At 37.9% G+C, this 13,667-nt stretch overlaps 1 protein-coding gene across 4 annotated transcripts in view; it reads right to left on the minus strand.

Annotated features, from left to right (window-relative positions):
* Positions 1 to 9,477, minus strand: part of LOC148036147 (transmembrane protein (DUF788)) — a 49,336-nt gene extending 39,859 nt beyond the window's left edge. For 2 of the 4 annotated variants that reach the window (XR_015690917.1, XR_015690918.1), the window contains exon 1: positions 9,272 to 9,477. Coding sequence is in view for 1 of the 4 variants with exons in the window: in XM_087678153.1 (XP_087534279.1) it covers positions 9,272 to 9,355 (84 nt within the window). In the remaining 3 variants the exon portion in view is untranslated. The remainder of the gene's footprint in view (positions 1 to 9,271) is intronic. The other 2 variants (XR_015690919.1, XM_087678153.1) reach the window with 2 other exon arrangements.
* Between the last annotated feature and the right edge of the window lie 4,190 nt (positions 9,478 to 13,667).

Here is a 13,667-nt window from a genome sequence, read left to right on the forward strand (position 1 = left end):
TCTACACCTAGAAGGGCCCATAGTATCTCATACTCAACTTTGGATACAATCTTTCTCTTCCTTTCATCTTTTTCATCCTTGCCTTTTCAAAACACAACAATGCATAATAGCTCTCTGCAAACTACAAAGCACGTCTGTGGCAATCAACTGTCATCTTTTGCTTTTCTTGCGATCTTTGAAGTGCATATTTTATCTTTGCATAGGCTACATCCAAGTTTTCCACATAACGATCAACCTCAAAGATCTTATCCTTAGTTTGCAGAATAGATGGTACCTTCTTGCCACACTCAACCACCTCAAATGGAGCTTTGCCATAGAACTATGCACTATGTTGTTGTAAGCAACTCAACCAAGGGCAAATATTGCACCCACTATGTCTTGTGGTTTGAAACATAGCACCTCAAAAGATCTAACACTGTGGAATTTGCTTTCTTAGATTGATTATCTGTCTGCAGATAAAAAAATAATGAGAATTTCAACGTGATACCAATATTCTCAAACAGGCCCTTCCAAAATAAACTAGTTATCGGAGGGCCTTGATCACTAATGATCGACTCTAGCATACCATGATACTTAAAGATGTACTGCAAAAACAATCGTTTCATATGATCAGCCTTTATTTTCTTCCTCATCGGAATGAAATGGGCTTGTTTGCTAAACCTGTAAATGATAGTCAATATCCCATCATTCTCTATAAGTGTCTTAGGAAGCTAAAAAATAAAGTCCATTGGAATGCTCTATCAAGACCTATCTGGAATAGGCAAGGGCTGCAACAAACCCGACATTTTTTGCCTATCATGCTTTACCTTATGGCATACAATGCATGTCTTAACAAATTGTTTTACATCATGCCTCGAAGCTAGCCAATAAAAAAAACGCTCCACTGCCTTGACTGTGGCATCAATACCTCTGTGTCCTGCATACGAAGGAGCATGACTTTCAGTGATAACTCTAGGCCTTAACTGCTTTGTGACACACAGTCGTCCATGCATCGGCCTTAACTGCTTTGTGACACACAGTTGTCCATGCATCATTAGAAATCCATCTCTTAGCACAAAGTGTCCATGTCTTTGGCCATTGCAAAGCTGATCATAAACATTAGCAAAGTCCGAATCAGCAACATATTGCTCTTTCATAGCATCCAACTCAGTGTGATAAACCATGCTGACGACTAATATTTGTGGCTTATGTGACAGTGCATCATCCACAATATTTTTTTTACCATCAATATGTACAATCTAAAAATGAAACATAGAGAGAAAATTTGTCCTTCTTATATGCTTCTCTGACAACTTTCTCTGTATCAGAAAGTACCTCAAAGTTTGATGGTCTATTGTCTGTACTATAAAATCATCCCCCAACAAAAAATGTTTCCACGTAGATAGTGCGTGAATTATAGCCAAGAGCTCTTTCTCATAGACCTGCAAATTCTTTTCTCCACCGTGGAGAATTCAGCTCTCATAAGCCACAAATCGACCGTCCTCCATAAGAACAATCCCAATGTTGTTACCACATGCATCACATAGAACTATGAATGACTTCCTTAGATCGCGCAACACAAGCGCAGGATCTAAAGTCATCTTTTTTTTCAATTTTTCAAATGCTGAAATTTCCACTGCTATCCATCTAAATGACACATCCTTCTTCTACAAGGCATGCAATGGAGATGTGATTTCAACAAACCCGCGTACATACTTCCTATAGTAAGAATATAAACCCAAGAAGCTGCGGATCTCATGCACATTCCTAAAAGGTGGCCATGATCATATTGCCTCAATTTTTGCAGGGTCCATGCGAATGCCATCAGCCGATACAATATGCTCCAAAAAGTGGATTTCATGCAAAAAGAATTCACTTTTCTTGTCATTGATAACAAGCCTATGCTTAGCAATTCATTGAACACAATGTCCAAGTGTTTTCTATGCTCTGCCTCGTTTTTTTAATAGATAATCATGTCATCAAAGAAAGTGCCCACAAATCCTCCATGTGGCCTGAAGATACGATCCATCATCCGATTAAAAGTGACAAGAGCATTCGTAAGTCCAAAAGGCATAACAAGAAACTCATACAATCCAAAAGATGTCCTACAAGCTGTCTTAGGCACATCTTCCGGTCTAATGCGTATCTGATGATACCCACTTTTCAAATCTATACAGCTAAATATAGCTGCTTCTTGCAACCTATCCATAACATCATCGATCTGAGAAATTGAAAAGCGATTCTTTATTGTGATCTCGTTCAGAGCACGATAATCAATGCACATACGCCATGAACCATCCTTTTTCTGCACCAAAAGCATTAGAGAACAAAAAGAAGATGAGTTGGACTAAATCAAGCCTTTTTCTAATAGCTCGTTTACCTGACTCATAATCTCCTCCTATTGGACTGCACTAACTCTGTAGGTTGGCTTACTAGGTGGACTATCTCCAAGGATAAGATCTATACCATGATCTTCTAGCCTTTTAGGCGGTAGCTGCCCTGGAAGTGATTGAGAGAAACAATCAACATACATTTTTAAAAATGGCATGCGATCCTTCTCTAACTTAGACATTTCCCCAACATTCTCACTATCATCCTTATCCTTAGTAAAAAAAACAAGTACGCTGAAAGATGATTTTTCATTACTTTAGAAATGACAGCTGCAGATACAACAGGAACAAATTCACCTTTCAACTTTACATCACGTGTGAGTACCTTTTCCTTATGCTGAATAGTGAATCTTTTTTGCATGAGAATCAATCACTGTATGCATACGGTGACACCATGGTATACCAAGCAATACATCACAACCCTCAAGTGGAGCAATGAAGAACTCTTTGTTGTCCACATATCCTTGTATATGCAATCGAAGCTTTCCAATGAGCGGTGTAGCAGGCTCTGCATGGCCTTTACATACCATTCCAAATTTCACCATGGGTCCCATCTCATCTTCTATGATGCCTAGACGGGCGGCCATGTCAACACACATGAAGTTGACTCGTGCACCGTTATCAAAGAAAACCAATGTATGTTGATTCCTAATGTTGCCCCACGCTCTACACAACTCAATAGCATCGTCATTAGGCTAATCACTAACAACATCGAGCACCAATCCCACTGATGTTTTGGCCTTCTTTTCTTTAGAATCTCCTTGATTTTCTGATTTTACAGCTTGCTACCTATTGGAATAGTCCCTTGCAATGTGGCCCTCATGTTCACAAATCAAACATTTATTTGCAGCCATCAATTCCCTACGTTGTGCCAATGTTTTTGAGCCCTTTCTTTATTGTTTTGGCCTCTTTTTAGGCTGATTTTTAGATATGCCCCTTTTCTTGGCCTTAAATAACTTTTTATTCGACTTCTCCCCACTCTCTAGGAAGCCTGAATCCTTCCCACGCAACAAAGCATCGGCTATACGCAGCAATCTCTATAAGCTGAGACATGCTAGACACTGTGGATTTAATGCAAAAATCCCTAATTTCTTTGGGCAACCCACAAACATATTTTTCCACTTGCTCATGAAGGGGTAGACTTGCTCATGAAGGGGTACGGGGCAATAAGAAGTAATAGGCAAACAATGCATTCCAAAACTTCTTATTATATTGCTCCAAATTCTTACATTCCTTAGTATCCAACTTATTCCAAGTTGTCATGATGTCCACCTCAAAGATACTTATTAACCAATTCGATCCAAACATTTGCTTGGATTGTACCCACGTTAACGGTGCTCTACCTTGCATCAAAAGAGTGGACCACCACTATAATACATTCCCTTTCAAGAAAGTGGCTGCCTTTCGAATCTTCGAAGACTCCGTGAAGTTCCCCCCTAAATAAGCTGCATCAAACTGCTGAATGAAAGTAAACGCTTTCAGCCTAACTTATATACCGCTGAAGGACTTAAACTTCACTGCTTTTCCACCCTCATCATAGTCTTTTGCTGCCCCTTTGAGTGTCAAGTTTTCATACACACTGGCTGCTGCAACAAGAGTGCATTTGCTAAATTTGCATCAAAACCAATGCCAAACAAAGCATTTGCATGACTAACATTCATTCCTTGAGCCCCATAAGCATTCGGGGATGCAGACGCAGTACCAAACATGCTACTTTGTGCCCCAAGCATCAAGCCAATGTTGCCATACATAGGGTTTTGCATATTTTCAGTCATACCCGAATACATTGGGCCTTACATACCATGCATTGGTTGCTGCATACCATAGGGATTTGTGCCATACATTCCTGTATGCGGTCCTTGTCCAACCATAGCATGAAAAATAGTCCTTCCACCAAAATATCCTGGCTGCCCCATCATAGCATGCATGCTCGGCTGTCCAAAATCCATTGGATTGGCACTTCCGTGATGGCCTTACATTTGCATTCCTTGCCCCATAAGGACCAACTGTTTTATTTCAATAGCATCTTTAGGAGCTTTAAATAAAGGGTTTGGCATTATCTTCGGTGCATCTTGCTGTCCCAAAGGTGTAGAAGACGTATTCTTCTTGTCTTTTTTATCCTTCTTTGGAGCATTCAAAAATCGGGTAAATTGAGGTTCCTTTGCCAATTCAGCAAAGAGATTTGCTACTGTCCTCATCCGATTCTTGAACTGGTCATCAAATTCCTCTTCACTTTGCTAGTCATCAACCTCCTTATGCCCTGAAGGCCGTGCCATCTTACCCAACAACAACATTTTCAGCTTGTTGTCCATGGTCTGAGCCTTGTCCAAGGTCAAGCATTGCATTTCCTTTATTTCCATGTGAATATTCATACTAAGAGACATCATCACTGCTTGAGTCCATCTCACTGTATGAAGACATATTGGTGTAATTTCTCAGGTGAGAGTAAAAATCAGCACTACACAAAGCTTTCGCTTGCAATCAGGTGCCTCAAGCCTACCAAATCAAGGGATTGAGTGGTATCTCGGCAATGGAACCATGTAACCAACTTTCCTCCTTGGATAGGGTGGTAAATAACCTGATTAAGCACTATTTACAGCAATTAACAAATTCACAAAACTGAAAAGTACACTTTACCATATAATCTTGGACATTGGATACCCTGTTGGCCCCAAAACTGGCGCCCCTTTCGGTATTTATTTAACTTAATTGAAGAAGAAGTTAATGTACAATGGGATTCTCCCAATCCCTTTCGGTATTCCAACTCTCCTTGCTATTCAAAATGACCAGCAAGTCTTTAATATAATTTGCCCCTTGATTCGGGCAATCAATTGGCCTTCACCCACTTTGATGGAGATGGAAAATGCCCCAAATTCAATTTTTTGCTTGTCCCTCCACTTGAATAGGCTAAAAACAGCTGCAACCATGTTGAATCCAAGTCTTCGAGCTTCCAATTTTTGGCACGCTTCCCAAGGCTGCTACTAAACCCTAATTTTTGCTACAGGTTAGGATTTACAATAGAGAAAACTAAAATTTCTCTACCTCTGATTATCTCAATGTTGCAATCTTTGGAGCAAAGCTATAGAAAGATTGGGAGATGAGAGAGAATGTTGAGGAGAGAGAAAATTCAGACTTTCTTCGCGAAGAACTAAAGAAAATCTGTCTTGCAAGCTGAATACACTAAAAATGCCTCTCTCTAGCCTCTAAAGACGTTTTTTAGTCTTGCATGGGTATTTTTTACAAGTAGCAGCCTTCCCAAATGGTTTTTTTAGCATTATCCACACTTAAATATTAATTTTTAATCTTTAAAATTAATCTAATAATTATTTTGGTGCCTTGAAAAATAATCTAATTTGCCAATAATAAAACTAGCTAGGCAACTTCCATTCCCGAGTGTCTATATTTCATCTTTGACCATCAAATTGCCGTTAGGTACCATTGAACGTCACTTCTCTAGTGTCACCAACAACTAATGACCTAGGCCAACAACTGGCACCAAATACCACCAAGTACCTGTGCGGCATAACTTATAACAACTTTTGCCTTTGACATCCCATGATTTTCTGGAGTCCTGGGCTCGTAAATTTACTCTAGCCCCAATTATACCTCACATGTACAACATTTACTTAACCAAAAGATTAAAAATCAATCCACATGTTAAGTGAGATTTCAAAAATACATATCCTCATGATAGCATGTTCCACATGTTTAACTATAGTAGGATGATTTCCAATGGTCTGTGTGTGAGCCAGTATTTGAAAAGATTAAAATTTTGCTGGAAATTGTAATGCTACCAAATAACATGAATTTGATCCCTTGTCAGGGAATACAGACCAAACTCGGGCAATTTTCTAATTCAAGATTGAGACTCTGCTTTATTGAGAAAGAGACATACGAACCCTGTGTATGCAAGGGTGGATAAGGGTAGATGGGTGTGAATGGACTAGAGGGGAGGAAAAAACCCTAACCCTAGCCATCCAATGGCTATTTAAACAGCCTAGAGGTCACTCTCAAATCATGAGAGAGTATACCAGTTGTACTTGTGAACAACTCTCAGTAAGCAAGATCTTCTTGTACTTGAGCTCTCTCTCCCTCTTGTACACACCTCCTCATGCTGTCACTCTAATATTTTAACATGGTATCAAAGCCATCTCTAATCCAAAAAGTTGTCTTCAACTTCAGCTTCTACTAAGTGCACATGAGCATGTCATTTTCTCAACTTATCCCTCTCTTCACCATAGCCGGTTCAAAACTACCTCCATTGGAGGAGCTGGTGTGAGCAAAGGAAGCCATATCTTCTCCTGATTTCTTCTAGAGATCTCCTCCTCAGCTCGTGGTGCAGCATCCTAGCAGGTCAAACTTCGACATTATAGGTGCAGCAGCACGGCATTGCGAGTTATCCTAAATTTGGCACAACCTAGACAGCGACGTATTCACAACAACAACACGGGCAGCACAGGGCACAATCCCTAGAGCTTTTACGGGGCATTTGTAGCCCCACAAGTGAGCTATCTATAGCTAAAAGAATTCAAAGAAATTCCCTCTCTAATGTCCATAATAAGCAAAACCCTAACTTTGGTTTTCTATGGCAGCCATAGCCAAAGCTTCAAAGCTTTGTTTTTTGAGTTTTCCACTCAATGAAGTCATCAACAATGATTTTAATCACTGATTAAGGTTCTGTGGAGTTTGTTGCAAAGCTGAAAGCTCCAAACTCAAAGTATCCTCAACCAAAGGTGACTTCTCGAGCCGATTACAATGGGGTTAATGTCAAGTGCTTCACCTATGCTTGGCAATGAATGCTTCTTAGCACTAATGATAAATTTGTCTATTACTTCTTGCTGATTATTTTCAGAAAATTGAAAGTTGTAGACCTTAAGCACGAATCAATAAGTGCCTAAGTATCATCATATTTTTTATCATTGTAAGGCTATTCATTAGTTATAAACACACACACCATTTTCCTCATCCCTTATCTAATATTGTAAAACATCACATTTGAGTCGGCTACTCATTAATCATTTCATTTGCTTCCACACTTATTGGCCGTTGTGTAAAGGACTAGACACTGCCATTACCTAGTGCAATTGGTAAGCAATGGCCATGGCCTATGCTGATATTAGACCTCAAATCCATAAGTTCGATGAAAAAGACTTTTATCCATGGCAGGTATTAGTGAAGTACAAAATGATGAATTGGAACTACTGGCTCTTCATCAAAGAAACCAAAGTTATTGGCCCATCCAATCCACTTGATGTAGAAGATTATGAAAGAGCCTAAGCCATAATCATGCTTCATCTAGATGAATCTTTGATTCATCACGTTGACCAACTCTCCATTGTCAAGGAAAAATGGAATAAGCTTGAAAAGCTTTATAGGGCTAGAGGAAAAAACTCTAAAATTTTTCTCAAGGTTGAATTTTTTAGGCTAGAGTATAAGCAAAGAGAAGACTTGGGTAAGTTCATCTCACACATGAGGGGGCTCATGGCACAACTATCCTCAGTTCAAGCTCCAATTCATGATGAAGATGCTATTGCAATTCTCTTAAAAGTCGTGAAGAATGTATTTCCAACCCTTGTAACTACTCTTACAAATATCCCTAATCCAACCTTGGAAAGCACCATCCAATCTTGTTTGAATGAGGAGAAAAGAAATCATAAAGAAGTCTGCACTAGTCATGCATCTACTTCAATAGCCCGTGAGCAACTCTTGGTTTATACTGCCTCCACTAAATGCTCCTTTTGCAATAAAAAGGAACATCTTGTAAGTAACTATTGGAAAAAATTTCCTAACAAAATGAAGTGTAAGAAATGTAAGAAGACATGGCATATTACCAGTAAATGCCCTATCTGGTAATGCCCTATCACCCCCGAAGTACCAAAAGAATTGGAGGCCAACTTTATCTCCAAAATACTTGATGATCGACTCTTCTAAATCTATAAATCCTTTACCTATAATAACTCTTGTAACCTAATTTATAAAGGCACCCCACTTGGTTGAGCGGTGGGAACATTAACATGTCTTATAGTCCAATGCCGCTTTCGCATTGAGGGGGATTTTGAGAGATAGGCATGTGAACCCTACGTTTGCAAGGGTAAATAAGGATAGATGGGTGTGAATGGAGTGAAGGGCAAGGGAAAAATATTTTCTCTATAGAAATACCCATGAAGAGATCTCTACTAATAGACACAAGCACTTTAAATCTATCACCGAAATATCCAGCATGATGCCAGAAATTTCACATTCCGATAGAATTTTCCTACCTGATTTTAAGCTTTTCAACATCCCAGAAAATGCATAAGACTTGAAACCATGCTGTGAAGATAGTGGAACACATGAAAACTCCTTAAGAAGAAATTCCCATTCCCCAGATAATTCCTGCCATATTTAAGATTTCCATGAGAACTCCTTAACAAGAGATTCGCATTCCCCAAATATTTTCTGCCATAATCCAACATCTCTGTGATTTGACATCATCAGAAAAACTATTTGCATGAAAGAAGACATTAGAATTCCGCAAATATTTCCTGTCATATTCCAACATCTCTGTGATTGATTGACATCATCAGAAAACTATTTGTATAAAAGAAGTCATTAGAATGAGTACCACCATCAGAAAGCCATTATATACAAGAAGACATAAAAACTCCTTAAAATGCAGCGTGATTGACATCATCAGAAAACTATTGTGTAGAAGAACAAATGAAACTCCTTAAAAGGCAATGATTGACATCATCAGAAAGATATTAACAAGAAGACATGAAAACCCTAATGATAGACATTTTCAGAAAGCTACTGCACATAACAAGACATGAAAACTCCTTAAAAAGTAAATCGGCGGGAGTGGAGGTAATGACTAAGCAGAACTTAATCGGGTCAATCGTCCTGATCAAAAGATCACTCACATTGGAAGCCAAGATAATGCGTTGGAGCATGCGGATATGTCGTACATTCTCATCTCTCCGTTTCTTGGCCGCCTGGTTAGCCATGACTGATCCGACTCCTCCTCCTGCACTCCTACAGCAGCAAATTTATGGCAGGTTTAATTTATTCTGTCCGACCCTGCGTCCACGACAAGGCATCAAAAGCCAAAACGGGAAAATTATTCTCAAAAAATTACCACCCTAAAATTTGTTTTCTTAATGCCATCAAAAGACAGAAGAGGAAAATTATTATCAAAATTTTATCAAAGCATCCCTAATAATTTTGTCAAAATTACCAAAATACCAGCCCGAATGATAGTGGCTTTAACCGGTGAAATCAATATCGATATTGATGAAAATACCAAAACTCCCTTGATAATTTTGTCAAAAATTAAGGCCTAGGTGTGCCTTTTGGTCTATCCTCCCAAGGGAGGCTATAGCATTTGATTGTTATAGGGGTTGAAGAATTTCCTCTAAGGAGATTATTATAATAATTGGTGAGTTTTAATTGGTTATTTGATTAGGCTTTTATGAAGCTCTCCCATGTTTTTAATAGGAGAATGTTGTCAAGGCTATCGTTTATACTTCCTTCTATGCTTTTTCAATTGCAATCTCCAAAAAGTTTCCTTTTCAATTGCCTCTTTACTTGTTTTTGCTAACAGATGATAAAAGGAAATATAGTCACTAAATCAAGTTGAAATCTTTAACAGTTTTCATTAATACGTATACTTTGTGTTATTATTTAAATATTCTAGAGAATAGGCATGCCTTATGATAAGGTTTTACTCATCACTTGTTTTTTAAGTTGACAATAAATATATTCATGGAATATTCACATCAAAAGTAGTAAGACACTCGCAACCAATTTTAGTTTATGGCATTCTATAAGGGGAAAGTGAGATAGGCCCAATATATGTTCATGATGTTTCTCAAGGGCGGTGTACATAATACTTAAATCAATCGTTGTAAATGGAAAATAACGTAAGTGTGAGTATGTTTATTCATCGCATGGATTTGTTTGTATAAATAATGTTCTTTTTGAAATAAGTATATCCACATGCTTGAGCACTTGGTTATATTAATGAATAACTTTGGATGTTAAAAGTTTGGAAGATCTTAACTAAGGTGTCATTTTAAGAATCCTAGTCAGAACTTTTTCCTTTTTCCCTTATTTTCCCCAACTTACAAGCATGCTTCAAAACCATTTCACTTTAAATGTTACATCCGCTCATGTGGCTTCCACCTTAACCTTCACAAATACAAGTTTAAGGCGAGGTTTCTAGATTGCTTGCAATGCAATATTTCCTATAGTTTGATAGGCCAGCTCCTTTATAGTTACTACTTATCCTCAAGGTATTGACAAGCACCAATCTTAATTGAATTGTGGATGTAAACCATAATTAGTCCTACGAACTGGTTATAGACCTTGCTATGACTATGACTCCTACATTGCGCTCAAACTCCATGAGTGCTGTTTAGTTGGCACATAATCTAATATTTCATACAATGACCAAACACATTGAGGTCTATTATGATTATCAGAGAGGTGGTTAAGGACAAGAATATAAAGCTTGTCCAAGATCTTGACTAACTCACCAAAATTTTTCACCATGACATAATGCATAGAGGGCTCAAAATGATTAGAAGGATGGAAGGCTCTAATAGAGCATCAGAAAATTGGCTATGGGGCATGGCCTATCCTCTTTGTCTAACATCATGATCCTACATAATAGATAGATCTTAGGCCACTATATCATCAGCAGGCTACAATAGATTGTCTAACTAGGACTAGCCATACTATAACAAGAGGTTCCTCTTGAAAGATCACCCTATATATATCAACCATTTGCTCAAGTTGTTTTTGCATCTTATCCTCATGAAACACAACATCATGGGTGTGGATAAATCCACACTTCCAAGCTTGCAGATCCCAGAGGCAATAATCCATATCAATTATCTTGGCTACGTTAATGAATTTCACAAGGTTGTTGTCTTTGAATCCTCAATGTGGAAGAAGGCTATAACTGGCTAGTTGCAAAAAATGATTTGCCATCGTGGAATGAAGCCCTCAATGCCTTTCACATTTCTCTCCCTCCTGGTCTTAGGTACATATATGAAGTTCAAGAGTATGTTCAAAGATAAATCTATATATACCTACTTATTGCATACAACTAGTTTGGATTCCAAATATGTAGCAATAGATAGAATATCATAACTCTCTTTCTAATTCTACAACCATGATATGTGGTAGCCAAGAAGGATGACAACATCTCCAATCGCATGAGAACTAATGAGTGCTTAGTACTCTACTTTGAAAACCAATCTAAGTAAGATATAGTAGTTATGCTCTAAGTCATAGTATAGAAGGATGAGACAACTTATCAAGTATATGGACAAGACAACATATCAATCTCAAGGAATTCTTTAATCTCCATAAACCCAGTACATCAAATAAGAAGAAGAACATGACATCTTACATATAATGAATTGCAAGTTAACATATAAAAATTGAAATTCTAATCCCTTAAGTGTAGGTCCTACAACATAGGATAATATGAAAACTCATCATCTAAGAAAGAAAATCTAAAAAGATATAGTAATATTGAATGTTGCTCATAAGCCATAATAACATATCAATATAAGTTCTTAGAAGAGATTATGACAAATGGGCGAACTTCATACTAAGATTATGGATAGAATTATTTGCTATAGGTTAAGAGTTAGGAATTTAGGAATGACCAAACATTATGACACTTTGAACTTATTAAATTCGAAACTTAGATATTGAATACCGAGTCTATTTCACACGAGGGAAATCTTAGAGGGAAATGAGCCAAGCAAAGTACTTCAGGAACCCTAGTTGGACAAAGTCAAGTAAATTCCTAGTTAGAAAATCTTTTAAAAATTAGAGAATCAATAAAGTTAGATTAAGTCAACATGAACATAATAACCATATAATTCTTGAAATTAAATATGTTTTTTCATGGATAAGTGTAGCTATTTGCTACCTAACTGTGAAGATAATAGGCAAACAATGATTGGAAAAAGCTGTTTAACAACAATACCATAGGGCCTCCTTACAAGTCTCAATGACTCAATAACAGATAAGGCCATGTATTTTTGCATCCTAGACATCCAAGAAACAACACCTCCAACAAAAGTGAAGACATAGATAGAGGTGGACTTCCTACTATTTGCATGCCTTACATAATCAGAGTCTATGTAGCCTATGACTGTAGTATCCTAGTTGCTATAACAAATGCATATATCTATAGTGTCCTTAAGGTATCTCATGATACCCTTCACGACGTTGCAATGTTGCCTAACAAGTGTCACCATATAACAAGCCACTACTCCCACTACAAATGTTAGCTACGTTAGTGGCTATCATGGCATACATCAAGCTGCCCACTGTGAGTGCATATACGAGAACTTGGCCATCTTAGTCATCTTATCATTGGATTGGGGAAATTTTGCCTCATTAACCTTCACATAAGAAGATAACGGGCAACCAGTGGGCTTACGGGACTTTATGAATATACTCCTTCTATGATAGGTAGAGGAGTCCTTTAGAGCAATTGTGCATAATGCACATCTTATGTGAGAGGCACAACCCATGTCATTCGTCTCAAAACTCTTCTTGAGTTGAGTCTTCAAAGCATCTAGCTCATTATAAGCACTCCCAACAATCAGCATGCCATCTACATATAGTACCAAAATGATAAGGTTGTAAGCACTGGCCTTCTTTATGTAAAGACACAGATATGGAGATGTTTGATCCATCTCCTCTACTTCATATTAAGCCCTAGTTGGGTGAAAATCCACTTGAGACTTTTGTGATCGATCCACAAGCATGAATTTTCTACCAAGTAAATAGTGATGCTAGAGTTTCAAGGCATGAACAATTACCAAAAGTGCCAAATCATGTGTGTTATAACTATTCTCATAGGATTTGAGCTTGGGAGAAGAATATACTAGTGGGCACACTTCCTACATAAGAATACATCCAAGTGCGATGATGTTGGTATCAATGACAATCTCAAATTCCTATGTGAAGTCTCATAACTTTGGAACCAGAGCAATAGTTGACATTCCTTCACCTTGTCAAAGCTATCATACTCTCATGTCATCCATATAATCTTTGCTTGTTGTTTAAGCAATTTAGTGTGAGAGGTGATGCTATGAAGGAGTAATCCTAGACAAACATCATGTACCACCCTATTGAAAGGTGAGAAGGATCGAAGCTTGCTTGAAAGAGCTATGGTGGGAGAGCAAGAGCAAGAAAGAAAGAGACACACAATGGAAACTCCAACAGTCACAATGTGTGACCAGGCCTTCCTTTATTTAAACTGTCACTAAAAGAATAAAGAATAAAGTG

Source organism: Lygodium microphyllum, chromosome 5 (genome assembly GCF_053477565.2).
Source record: "Lygodium microphyllum isolate KBCC chromosome 5, Lygodium_microphyllum_v1.1.10, whole genome shotgun sequence".
In the NCBI taxonomy this organism is placed as follows: domain Eukaryota; kingdom Viridiplantae; phylum Streptophyta; class Polypodiopsida; order Schizaeales; family Lygodiaceae; genus Lygodium; species Lygodium microphyllum.